The 14007-nt window shown below is 42.8% G+C and overlaps 1 protein-coding gene across 3 annotated transcripts in view; it reads right to left on the bottom strand.

Annotated features, from left to right (window-relative positions):
- Nucleotides 1-10769, bottom strand: part of DCBLD2 (discoidin, CUB and LCCL domain containing 2) — an 89854-nt gene extending 79085 nt beyond the window's left edge. For 2 of the 3 annotated variants that reach the window (XM_086675639.1, XM_086675640.1), the window contains exon 1: nucleotides 10177-10265. In XM_086675639.1, the coding sequence (XP_086531765.1) occupies nucleotides 10177-10243 (67 nt within the window). In that variant the 5' untranslated portion in view covers nucleotides 10244-10265. Of the gene's footprint in view, nucleotides 1-10176 lie in introns of all 3 variants that reach the window. The other variant, XM_025913744.2, reaches the window with a different exon arrangement.
- Nucleotides 10770-14007: the final 3238 nt, after the last annotated feature.

Raw genomic sequence — 14007 nt, 5'->3', positions numbered from 1 at the left:
TCAAGTTAAAATGAGGTCATACTGGTTAAGGTGGACCCTCATTCAATGACAGGTGTCCTTAGATAAAGAGAAAAATGTGGACATGGTTACAGACACAGGAAGAATACTACATTACAGAGGCAGAGATTGGAATGATGCAAAGGAACTCCGAAGATTAAAACTCCAGAAGCTAGGGAGGCAAGGAAAGACCCTCCCCCAGGATCTTCAACAGAGTATATAGCTGTGCTGACACCCCAATTTCAGAATTCTAGCCTCCAGAACACTAAGCCAATAAAGTTCTGTTGCTTTAAGCTATCTAAATTTGTGGTAATTTGTTACGGCAGCCCTAGGAAATGCAGGCCTACTCACCAATGAAACTATTCACTAATGCAGCCAGTTTCCAAGCTGCCAAAAGTTAACGTGATGAGGGAGCAAAAGGCAAGCTGAGGGCAAAGCACAAGCACATACCCACAACCCCTTCCACCTCCCAGGTGTGACCTTCCCCGGGCACTCCTGGCTGCCCAGGAACAAAGAAAGGGGAGAAACAACGGTTATCTGATAGCACAGTGATGCAGGAGTCTCCCATCAGTTTGCAACTGTCTTAGTGATTTACAAGAAAAAAGCAATGTCCAGAAACCTACAGACTCAACCTCCTGGGGACCTAATGTCATCCTCCCCTCCACAGCATAGAAAATCTTATATAATCAGTCACTCTTCACACAACCCCAGCGCAGCTCTTTCTGCTCACGGGTACTGTCCCGTGCTGTAATAAAAACACCTTTTTGCACTGAAAACGTCCCAAGAATTCTCCCTTGGCCGTTGGCTCCGAACCCCACTCCAAACCACGTCAAATGGATACTTTTCCATCCTTATCATGTGTGACCTTTCCATATTATCTGGCATCGCTGGCCCTTCCTTCCCTCCCATCTTCCTTCCTTCCTTTGTATCTTCCCTCCCTCCTTAAAATTCTCCTTCCCTGGCTCAGTTTTTTGAACCAACTGCAACTTCTCTAGCATGTTCCTGGGCTTCTTACTGCCAACCACTGATGCTGTTCAGTTCCTCCCCCATTCTGGGTATTCTACCAGGGGTATCTCCCTACTTCCCTCAGTTACCACGAAGTCTCCAACCCTTCTCCTAATCCTCAAACCTGTCATCTACTTATATATTAAGCACCTCTGCTCATATTATTCACTCACTGAATAAAAATTTACTGACTTCCCAAACAGATTTGATCCCAGCCCTCAAACATTCTAGAAAGTGAGGTGAATTATGTATTTAAACACATAAGAGCATTAAGTAGATGCCATGGTCGATATGCCTAATATTTAAATCCAGGTGTCTGACTCCAAAGTCTCTTCTCTATACTTTCAAAGTCCACCAAAGCACAAAACGGTGAAGACAGACCAAGAAAGCGCTCAGGCTGTTCACAGTAAACACAAGCCAAAACCAAAAAGAAAAAAATCTGACAGTTTAAATGATACTTTCAGTAGAGACTAGACTGCAAGGAAATCAGCATTTAACTAATATTTGTTGTGCACCAGCTACTCAGAAAATGTACAGCACAGAGTCAATCGGTTAGTAAGTTTGTCCCTGAAAAAACCAGATGCAAGGTACCGGGCAAGCAAACAGCAAAGAGGAAAGATGTGTACAAGCCAGCGGGGTTTTGAGCGTGTTTCCAGGTACAGAGTAAGAAGCCCATTCAAGTTTAAATTCTACTTAAACACAACTTACATTCCCTGATAAAGCAGTGCTCGGGTAAGTGGAAGAGATGGTTTCGGGAAGAAGGAAAGGTGAGGCAGTTATGCTGTGTAGGAGTTGAGCTCTACAAAGTGGAGGGGCCACTGTGCTCCTGCTGAGCAGTAAGCCCCATGGGAGATTTGATCAGTAGTCCTCGCTGGTGGTAGGACTAGTCACAGTGGGACACATGACTTTCTCCAGTGACGCTGGGCTATCCAGAACCAGAGAAAGGCAGTGGGGACTGGCATGTGAGCCAGGTTGGGGATCTGTCAAGGACAAGAGGAAGGGCATGACAGAATGAAAGACCTGGGAGGCCGCATTGAGGAAGTGAACCTAGAGATGGACAAATGTACCGGATGAAGGCAGAGGAACCTAAGTCTGATGTCTTGCTAATACCTCAGTCTGCCCCTCAGTGCAAAGTCCTCCACAATTTTGTTCCCACTGACCTTTCCAGCCTTCATTTCTCATTACTTTCCTCTGACACCAGATTACTGAAACTATTGTTCTCCAGGAATTGCAGCTGCCAAAGAAAAAGGAGGCAGGCAACTGTGAGAACCAAAATTAGTGCGACTCTTTGGTAATGTTGGAGATGGCCAGCAGTCAGCACTGAAATCAGAGTTTGAAAGACCCGGCAAAGGAGAGACCCAACTTGCTGACACTGATTTAGGCTGTTACTGACAAGACGGGCACAACTGTTTTCTAAGTAGCCATGGCTCTGGCTCTAGCTGAAGGACTTCTCTCACCGAGGGAGCAAAGAGGTCTAGCTCCCAGAAAGAGGTTGGCTGGGACATGCTAGGCCCTGAGCAAGTACGCAGTAAGGTCCAAGAGAGGGCTCTAGTACCATGAGACTGAGAAGCCCGGGCTCTGACAGCTAACTGTGGGGATTAGACAAGAAGAGTAACATGAAGGGCACGCAGATGCCCAGACACTAACGTCGAATAACGTACATGGGGCAGCAGATTCACTCCAGAAATGGGTTCCCAATTCATATTTTTGAATGACAATTTAGTAGATATAAGAAGACAATGAGTTGGGGCGCCTGGGTGGCGCAGTCGGTTAAGCATCCGACTTCAGCCAGGTCACGATCTCGCGGTCCGTGAGTTCGAGCCCCGCGTCAGGCTCTGGGCTGATGGCTCAGAGCCTGGAGCCTGTTTCCGATTCTGTGTCTCCCTCTCTCTCTGCCCCTCCCCCGTTCATGCTCTGTTTCTCTCTGTCCCAAAAATAAATAAACGTTGAAAAAAAAAAAAAAAGAAGAAGACAATGAGAAGACAATAAGAAGAAATCTTAAAAATCTCTGTCAGAACAAATATTTAATACACAGTGTGAATAATGGGTGGCTTAGTTGTCTGACTTCGGCTCAAGTCATTATCTCACAGTTAGTGAGTTTGAGCCCCACGCTGGGCACTGTGCTGACAGCTCAGAGCCTGGAGCCTGCTTCAGATTCTGTGACTCCCTTTCTTTCTGCACCTCCATCCCTCTCTCAAAAAAAAAAAAAAAAAAAAAAAAAAAATTTTAAGTTTTTTTAAATACCCAGTGTGAATAATGAATGCAAAGAAATAAGTGAGAAGTACTATCTGGAAGGAGTGTGTGGGCAATGGTTAAAGAATTCTTCTCGGGGATAATACAATACACAAGAAGGGTTGTGAAGGAACATCAGGAGCTTACCAAGGATGCAAGGAAAGAAAAAAGCTTTCTTTTTAAATAGACAAAATAGCATATGTAAAGAGATCACTATAGGGAACAAGGCAAAAAAAGCATGAAATTATACCTCAGAGCATTAAGTCTTACACATGAAATATATATATAAAACGGGTGGGGATGCTGGTATAAGATTAAGTTAGAGAAGAAGGTAGACACCAGACTGTAAAAACAATTACATGTGTAACATGCAAAGGAATTTGGAATGTATCTTACAGGTGATCAAGAGGCTGCCGGCCACACTATGGAAGTATTAACATAGTTCCAGGAAGGCAAGTACCCCAGGGCCCAGAACCATTGCCAGCAGTAACCAACCAGCAAATATCTGCCCAATTATTAGGCAGGGGTGCAAGGTAGGGGGCTCAAAAGGAGGAAGTAGTAAGCCAGGACCAGGTACTTAGAGTCTGGCTACTCACTGCAACAGGACAAGCTTTTATACTCCCATGCTTTCCTGACTCCTTGGTGTTCTGATGCTGTGATCTTTTCTTCTCAAATGTCTGTCATCCCTGTGGACTACAAACATACCAGTCCTTTAAAGCTCACTCAGTTATCAGCAAGGCTTCTCCTATTTCCCTAGGCATTGTGAGCTCTTCCTCCCTTCAAACCCACAGCACTATGCAACCTCCCCTGGTTATTTTTAGATATAATCCAACTGAATTATTTCCCCAATGAGACTATAGGTTCTCCGAAGACAATTATAATATTTTACTCTTCTCTAAATGTCTCAAGACTGTACTGACATATGTGCACACATCTCTGGGAGCTCATCATAGCTGGTACTACTTCCTGCTATAAGTTCTTAATGAGAGGAGTACCAGCATCTTTTCTTTGACCAACCAAGCAATTCAGTTTTGACTGCAAACTTACATGCACCCTACTCAACAAAAGCCGTGCAAGAAACTTGGCCTACTCTCAGAAAGCTTAGTTGAGGGGGGCTGCACCTTGGAGGGGGTCTTCCCCATAATTTCAAGTGACTAATCAACATCTTTCTTCCAACTACATATCCTTCAGAGTGCACGTTGATCTAACAGGCAATGTTTTAGCAGTCTTCTAAGATCACCCCATTATCCCATCTGCTTCAGTGGACTCTGGCATTCATTAAATACAAGTTTATTTGAATATCTCTATTTTCTGTCCTTGTGGATTATGTTGATTTCCATGTAATAATCTGGAAATTAGCATTATGTTTTTTTTTTTTTTTTAATTCAATGTTTGTTTATTTTTGAGAAAGAGACAGATCACCAGCAGGGGAGGGGCAGAGAGAGAGGAAAACAGAATCCAAAGCAGGCTCCTGGCTCTGAGCTATCAGCACAGAGCCCGACTCAGGGCTCGAACCCAAGGATCATGAGATTATGACTTGAGCCGAAGTTCGCGCTTAACTGACTGAGCCACCCAGGTGACCTGCATTATATGTTTCTAAGCTAATATTTTGAACTGAAATACCTTCTTACAAAAGATCTCACAATGAATGAAGAATTTAATCAAATGCGCTAAAGAAAATGCTGTAATAGCAATTCTGAACAATAGAGTAATTACTTCATAAATAATGAATTTTTACATTTTGAAGTTTTTGCTATATTTTTAAGTATGCTTGCATGTGTTAAATTAGCCTACACAATACACAATTAATTTGAACACAATATGTCTACAGAACAACACGATTAAAATTATAACCATGTAAGATTATGTACGTGTGTGAATATAGAATAGAAAGAAACATAAAAATCATAAGTTGATAGATTAGGGGGTAAAACTATGGATAATTATCAATTAAGTTTTTGGTTTAGAATCACCATTATCTGTACAATATTTAAAAAATACAGTGATAAGGCCATAAGGTTTTTATAAAGTAAACTGAATCCATGAGCCATACAAGAAAAACTGCCTGTCTCACTTCATATTTCAACAACCACATTTCACTATCTCTATGAAGCTTTTCCTAATCCTAACAATTTTAGGTCATCATTCTACATCCTTCCAGCTAATCAAGAAGTTGAAACAGAAACTTTATTTGCATGCATTCGATTAACGCCCAATATTACCACCTGAGCTTTCACATCCCACGTCATTTTGTAAAGTATAATCCTAAACTTAAAACCTACCTCTATGTAAATGGAGGCTTTCCGCATACTATAATCTTATGATTTTTTTTTATGGAAATTAATTCATTTGTCACGTTAATTCTAGCACTGGTACTTTCACCTACACCAATTTCATGGATATTAAGGTGTTGTTCTTATGTTGGTCTTCTAGAATGAACCTTAGATGTTCAGATAGAATTATTAACCATCTTCATAGGCAAATAATGTTTCTTCTTTGCTTATAACATTGGGAAATCTACCTAAAAATCATTGACCTGTAATTTTACAATGAATTTTTCATTTACAAGTTTTAAAAATACGGATTTTAAACCTGATCATTAGCACTCTGGAATTTGTGCTGTATTTCTATTTTTCACTGTGCGAAATTAATCGGAAACAGCAGAAAAAAGATGCTTTGATTTTGCCTCTAAACAAAACTACACGTAAGAGGCCAAATGTTTTATCAGACCAAGAAAAGACAATGGAAAATTCTAAATTAACCTAATGTCAATATTAGAATTACAAATGTTCACTGCTGAGGCAGAAGTGTTCTTCATTTCTGACAATTCACAAATATTGTTCAAAAATTATTTACCTGCGTCACAGCCAAATAAAGGCATTACTTGACAGAAAACAACTTTTTCCCCCCGCCCATTAGTTCTGACATCATTGCGGAACTGAATGATTAAGAAAGAACCTGACTTGTTTCACAGATTTATTAGCAAACAAAAATCAATACCTTCACAAATATTTCACGGTAATAGGTATAAACAAGTCAGTCTTAATAAATTTTAAAAATTAACTTCCTGGGGAGCACCTCGGTTGGTTAAGCGTCCAACTTTGGCTCAGGTCATGATCACAAGGTTTGTGAGTTCGAGCCCTGAGTTGGGCTCTATGCTGACAGCTCAGTGCCTGGAGCCGGCCTCAGATTCTGTGTCTCCCTTTCTCTCTGACCCTCCCCTGCTCGAACTGTGTGTGTGTGTGTGTGTCTCTCTCTGCCTCTCTCTCTCAAAAACAAACATTAAAAAAAATTTTTTTATATTAATGTCCTGATATTTTACCACATTCAAATAAACATCTAACCCAAGAAGGGAGGCAAGTCCTCAAGGACACAAATGAGGAAGCTGAAATCCTGAGATGAGGGGACACAAATTGCTAGTCATAAAGTAAATCAGGGACACAGAATCATTCATAGACTCTCAACTTCCTATTAAATATACTTATTACAGTAAATATGCAATCAAATACGCAAATAATAAATTTAAACCAATTTAAGTTTTTTAGAAAGACGTGTTACAGTAAAATAGACTTTCAACAACAAAAAACCCATCATAGTACAATTAGATGTGAATAAATACAATCTATGTATAAGTATATTAATGAAATAAGACTGGTTAAAAGACATCTCTGCTGTGAAGGGCTGATGGATTTTCAGACCACTGATAAATTTTATTCTGAGCCAAATAAAAGAAAAATCACTGACAGCAGAATATATGCTGAGTATTACATGACATTACAGCTCACCCTTGAAAAACGCAGAGGTTAAACACGCTGACCTCCCCGTGCATAGTCAAAAATCCGCCTATAACTTTTGACTCCCCAAAACATTACTAGTAGCTTACTGTTGACCAGAAGCCCTACCAGCCTTCCATATAACATAAACAGATGATTGACACATATTCTGTATGCTACTGGTGTTATATGCTATATTTTTATAACAATACATAACTTTTTCTTAATTTTTAAATATTTTTGGGCTATTAAGTTCCTGAGTTTTTGCATTTCTACCTAGACTGGCCAAAGGGGGAAAAAAACTGAAATATCATAAAGCATTTTTTTCACAGATTATATTTTGACTATATGTTAATTGCAGAAAATATGGAAAAGCATAAAGAAATACCCAAAAGACAACTACTATTTTATTTCTTTTCAGTCTTCTTCCAAAGACTTATAGAGTAAAAACTCCAGTTTGTCACTTAACACTACAAAATATAGACATTCCCATCATTAAAACTTCTAATGGAGTTTTGGGGCGCCTGGGTGGCTCAGTCGGTTAAGCGTCCGACTTCAGCTCAGGTCACGATCTCGCGGTCCGTGAGTTCGAGCCCCGCGTCGGGCTCTGGAATGATGGCTCAGAGCCTGGAGCCTGCTTCCGATTCTGTGTCTCCCTCTCTCTCTGCCCCTCCCCTGTTCATGCTCTCTCTGTCTCAAAAATAAATAAACGTTAAAAAAAAAAAATTCTAATGGAGTTTTAAAACACTTTCTTCATTTTTAAATTAGATTTCTTTTCAGGTTATGTGAGGGAATACCAGTTGGATCCCAAAGCTTGTCTGTTAGATTAGTTAAGACTGGTTTAAAAGCAATTCTACCACCGACTGCATCAGGGTCCTTTGGATAAAAAATATAATTTTTAAAAATTAGGGGAACTGAAATCTCACACAATTCCTGTTTCCAGTGATGTATACCTAACTGGTTCTTATTTATCAACTTAATACACTCAATTAATAATGATAATCACTTATAGCTATATTATACTTTTCCCTTTGCAAAATTCCTATGTACTATCATTTCATTTTTTTTTAGGCTATGGAATAGGTTATTCTCTTATCACAGATGTAGAAAACTGTGGTACAAAGAAATTAAGTGACCTCACAAAATTTACCCTATCAACTTAGCAGAACTAGAAATCAGGTCTTTTAAATTAACACCATCCTTTCTATTTGTGCTAATCTACACTGTTTATATAAGACATCGCTGTGAAAGAGAACCATGTGTTTGTTAAAACGCTGTGCAAAAAACCGAAGTTGAATGGGGGCACCTGGATGGCTCAGTTGGTTAAGCGTCAGACTCTTGACCTCAGCTCACTCAAGTCACGATCTCAGGATTCGTGAATTCTAGCCCCGTGTCTTGGCCCTGCACTGGGAGCGCAGATCTTGCTCGGGATTCTCTTTCTCCTTCTCTCTCTGCCCCTCCCCTGCTTGCTGCCTCTCTCTCTCTCTCTCTCTCTCTCTCTCTCAAATAAATAAACTTATGAAAACACAAACCCTGAAATTAAACCTTGAAAGAAAATAAGTTAATGTTGCGTGTTAATTAGGCCAGTTTCGAGAAATTCCAAAAACTAAGGAAACTGTCTCATTTGGTGAGGAGACACAGAACTGATTCTATACTGCTCAAAGATGATTTTTAAAAACATGATATGAACACTTCAGATCTAGAAATAAGCAAAACTGAGCATTCTGCTTATACAGTTACATTCCTTTCTGTATCAAGGTACCTTTTATTTGTGTCTCCGTTCCCTTATGTTTGAAATGGGATAACCATCCCTATCTCAGATGGTTGTGGTGAGGATTAAATGACTTAATACACATACACCACTGAGTACTATGCCTGCCACAAAGTAAGTCCCAACTAGTTGTAGCACTATGCAAGCCTTCTCGTTTTTTCTCTCCTACTAGAAGGAAAATACATGCACAGGCTCTAAAACTTCAATAGGGGGGTGGGAAGGAGGAGATATCACACTTTATTTTATTAAATGCTGATTCAAGAATTTATTTAAGATGAACTAACTAAAAACCTGAATGCTAACCATCTAAATTTTAAGTTACACGGCGTAGAAACGTGCCTAGAACTAAAAGAGGTCACTTTACCAAATACATTTTTCTTCATAGTGAGATTCTATTTCCACATGCCTGTCAAAGTTTCGGCATTTTCATAACGACAGGCTGTGGCCATGATTCCACACTTTACTGAGAACCATATGAGAACATTTAAGCTGGACTTAAACATGGAGATCAACTTAAAAAAAAAAATCTTCCCAGCAATAAATAACAATCCAATCCATATTCTTCTCACTGCAATAAAAAAGGAAATACAATGGGAAAATGTGTTCAATAACTGATGCCAAACTGATTGAAAAATTGCAGTTCACTGCCTGAAAATAGTACTAAAGGGCGGAGGAGGAATCAGCTCTGCATTCTCTTTCCATTATGATGATTATTCAATAAACAGTTTTGCTCAATTCTGAAACAGGTATTTCAAGGACGGTAGACGGAAAAAAAGTTCTGTCACTTTCTGGAAGGGCTTACCCTTTTAACTCGGAATGGTCATAGCACGTTGCCTTGGGTCAGAATGAGTGTCTGACCCAGGCAATCTAGACCACCAGCAGGAATAATAGGAAGGGATAGTAAAGGACTTGTACTGAATCCAAAACTCAAAGCTAACCAGAATCAGTATCCTTCGCTTTTGAACCTGAGCACTTTCACAAAAGATAATTAGCGCCACTTGCCTTTAACTGGTTTAAGATGCTATTTAATTATCTTGTCTTCCTACTCTGTCCATCATTTTAGCTTAACTTTAGGGGTCACATCTCCAAAACTTTTTTCCTCCCAAATATTTTTCCAAGAAGAATCCAATACCGAAAAGGAGGCCTTCACAGCAGAGTCTCACTTCTCTCTTTTCAGCAGCACCAAAGGCCTGGTCAAAAAGTAAAGACGCGCCAACTTGGGGGACAAGGGGCAGAGCCCACCTTTGCAACTCATCCCGGAGAGGGCCTGGTCTGGTCACGCACCCAAGCGCACTGCACCTCCCCCGCGCGTCTAGAGACCCGGCATCCCGGAGGTTCCCCTGCGACCCCGCCGCCCCTGGGGCTCCGCGCGCCGCGCGCTCCCCGGGAACCACTCACCTTGCTGGGCTCCGGTGTCCTCGAGCAACAGGAGCAGGATAAGTAAGAGCAGGAGGAACAGAGGCATGGGGAAGGAGGAGGAGGAGGAGGAGGAGGAGGAGGAGGAGGAGTTGGGGCGGGGAGGGCGAGGGCGGGAGAAGGGGAGCGCGGCCCGGGCGGGGGCGGCGGCCGCGGCCCGGACTCGGAGACGGGGAGGGCTGCGCCCGGCTCTCACCGCCGCCCGGTTCCCCATCTCGGCGGCCGGCTGTCCGCCTGCATAGTGCGGGAGCCCCGGGAAAGGAGGCGGCGGCTGCGGCGGGAGAGCGAGAGGCACCGCGCGCTACGCCCCGCGCCGGGACCGTCTCTGCTCCTTGCTCTGCTTTCGCCTCCTCTTCTCTAGTTCCTTCCCTCCGCTCCCTACCCGGAGACCCCAGACCAGAGCGCTGGGGAAGAGAGGGAAGGAAGCGGGGTACTCGAGCCGCGGAGGGCCGCTGCGGCAGAGCCGGAGGACGCGCCTCCCGCGCCGCGTCCCTCAACCCAACCCCGACTCGCGGCACACGCCCGGGGCTCCGGCTAGCTAGCTGGCAGGCGGGCAGCCTGCTCCCTCGCGCTCCCTCTGGCGCGCACTGACCACGCCTCCTCGGCCCGCCAAGGCCAATCTGCAGTTGGCTCCGGTCCGTCTCCCTCCGAGCCACCCAATCAACACGCTCTCTCCTCAGTCGGCCCGTTAGGTCCCCGGCCCACTCCTTGAGCTCAACCGCCCCTCTTCTCTCTCCTCCAATCCCCTGCAGCCTTGGGAAAGCGTCCCACCCCGCTTCCCCCAATCGGGGTTCCGCCCCCAAGCTCGGGCCCCCGGCAGCCCTGCCCGGCCCGGGCGCCTGTTATTGTTGGGACCGCAGCCCAAGCTGATCTCGCTGGGGCGGCTGCTCGCACTGGTCAATGACTTCCGGGACTTCCCCCATCCCGCTCTCCTGGCTCCTCAAGCCCAGCTTGTTCATTGCTCCTCCCCTGCCGCGCATCAGGCCACTGGAAGGGGTGGGAAACCAGGATCCTGGATGGTTTTAGCTGAGAGCTGAGTCTAAGAAAGCAGAGCGTGTTTTTGTTTTGTTTTGCTTTGTTTTGTTTTTTTAATTACAGCCAGTTGTTGCAACAACTCAGACTTAAAAGGTGCAGTGTTGGATATTAAAAAAAATATGTATTTCTTGTTTCCTATGCCTTTTACTATATTTACTATATTGGGGGCGGGACAAAAAAAAAAAGCATATAACAAGATCCATGCCCCCAAAGCAGTTTAAACCTAACATCCTAACATTCATTCAGCCATTCTACCAAGAGTCGTTGACCACCTGCTATCTACTTTCAAACCCTACGCAAAGACTTGTGGGATTTGCAGCCATAATACAGAAATCTTCTAGGATCTAGTGTTGGTACAGAGATGGAAACACATCATGAAAGTCAGAATGCAACAAATGCCAATTAGCGTCACAAGCAATTTGGAGACTGTAAGTAAATGCAGTGACAAAAAGAACTGGTCTTTTGGAAAGACGAATCCACAGGACTAGGCAGTTGATTGCTTTTAGGAGAAAGGTGCCATCCTGGATGTCATTAACATGGGCTCCTAAGAGGAGGATGGTGTCATTAACAAATACAGAAAACTGGAAAGGTGGATCAGGTTGTGTAGGCAGGTGAGTTGATTTTGGACATAGTGAATTTGAGATACTCAGCAGCTAGTATTTGAAGTTATATAACAGGCAGGGGGACATTTGGGTCTAAAACTCAGGTTGAGGAGTGCCTTCGAGTCATAGGTAAAAGTCACAAGTGGATGTGATATTCAAAATCTTGGAAGCGACTGATACCTTCAAGTGAAAAGCTAAGAGTTGGAAAGGACTCTGGAGATCATCTTGTTCAATTCCCCTATAGATCCCTCATGCGTTAAACCCTTCTACCAAATTTATTCAATAAGCATTTATTGGATGTCTGTTGGACCCTAAGATGCTTTAGGACTAATGTAGACAGTGGACATAAAAAGTTCAGAGGAGCCTACATTCTGTGGGGGAAGTGAACAAATTCATTGCTGTCAGCACCATTTTGGAATTACAGACTAGTGCCACAATACCACAGTAGAAGGAGTTCAAAGACCCCTTTATGGTGAGTATGAAACTCCAGCTGCATCTTGAACAAAAAGACAAACTGGGGAAGGTGATCTGAAGACAAAGGCAAAGTAGGCTGACTCACAGACATCATGATGAATCATGTTAAGGGAGCTGAGTGGGGTTAACTATTGCTGATTTAATAGGAGGAACTGAAGACCAATCCGGAAAAGTTGACAGGGGCAAGATCTAAGACAGGCTAAGGAGTCAGGATTTTATTTTTATAACACTGATAAACAGCTAAAGGGTTCTAAGAAAGAGTTACATTATCCAATTTTTATTTTAGAAAGCTCCACCAGACAGGAAGGTGAGGAATAGATTGGAGTGAGAGCAAGACTAGAAGCCAGGAAGAGCCTATCTGGAGACTAGTCTGGTGATTTGTACAGTTACAGGGAGTGACAGTGAATTTGATCTGCAGTGTCAGTGGGCTTGGAGAGGGGAGACTGACATGACAGATATATATGAATGTAGGGACTGATTACATGTGGGGTTAAGGAAGAGTCAAGGAAGATGCTCAGGTTTCTAGGTAGAAAGCATTGCCTTTCACACAGCAAGGGAATATGATAAGGGGAAGTGTTTTGGTTGGATGTAAAGGTAGGAGACAAGATCATGAGTTCAGTATTGGACATACCAAACATGATGTGCTAATGTGGCAAGCAGTCAGTCACGTACTAAGACTTCTAGTAATCATTCTCTGAGAAAACTCTCGTTTGTTGGACAACTCCTTTCAGAGAGCACTGAATGGTGACTTTAAGGCCACAGAGATGGTGACAGAGCAAGGTATTGTGAGTCTCAGGCTGGCATTCTCCTGATGACATAGAACTGCCCGGAGGCAGAGGATTCACCTGTGAACTGTCAACATTATAGAAGCCTTGCCAGAACAGGCAAAACCTGGGCTATTTCCCTCTCTACTCCTTGTTGATACAGCATGAAAAGATGCCAACTATAAATGCCTAAAGTAAGAAGTAGGAGCACTTACATTTTTTCATCCCTGTTTTACTGACTGTCTGGTATTTTAAAGGGCTATTAATAGTGGAGAATAGGTGGCGAAGAGATTCTGAATAAGGTCAGTAGGAGGAAAGAGATGAAGGAGAAAGGGGCAAACTGGAGTCATATTTAAGGAGGTGAAGTCAAAAAGCTCTTGGTGACTGATACTGTAAGACAATTCCATATTTCTATGCTTCAGCTTCTTGGGTTTTGCTTTGGAACTATAGAGTATGGAACTCTGGCTAGAGAACATCTCTGGAGATCATACTGCTGTAGGGCAGGGGGATTACAGGTATAGCACGGATGTGGAAGATGGTTGATGCTATTTCTGTCCCTATTTCTCCCACTTCTGAGCATTGTCACTCTACTGAGTTGCAAAAACAATGAAAGAATATTGCTCTGTAATGACAAAAATCTCCTTGTGGGACCTCACGCCAATGTAACATAACAGGGATTCATTTCTAGAACGATGACTGGATATAGTGCAATTATAGTTTGTATTATCTTTCTCACTCCCTTCATGCTGCTTTAGCCAACTTTGTCATCTTCCTCACCTCTGGGACTTGGTGTGATTGAGGGTTAACATCTGCCGAGGCAGTAGGAGCAAAACTTGTCCAGGACTACTTTACCCACATGGCTCAGATAGCTGGGTCAGGTCAGAAATGGGGATTCTTTTTTTTTTTTTAATGTTTATTTTTTTTTTTTGAGAGAGAGA

Source organism: Puma concolor, chromosome C2 (assembly GCF_028749965.1).
Source record: "Puma concolor isolate L17-30 chromosome C2, mPumCon1.1.hap2, whole genome shotgun sequence".
Classification (NCBI taxonomy): domain Eukaryota; kingdom Metazoa; phylum Chordata; class Mammalia; order Carnivora; family Felidae; genus Puma; species Puma concolor.
The sequence above is the reverse complement of the archived record's forward strand: the minus strand, read 5'-3'. Positions and strand labels throughout refer to the sequence as shown.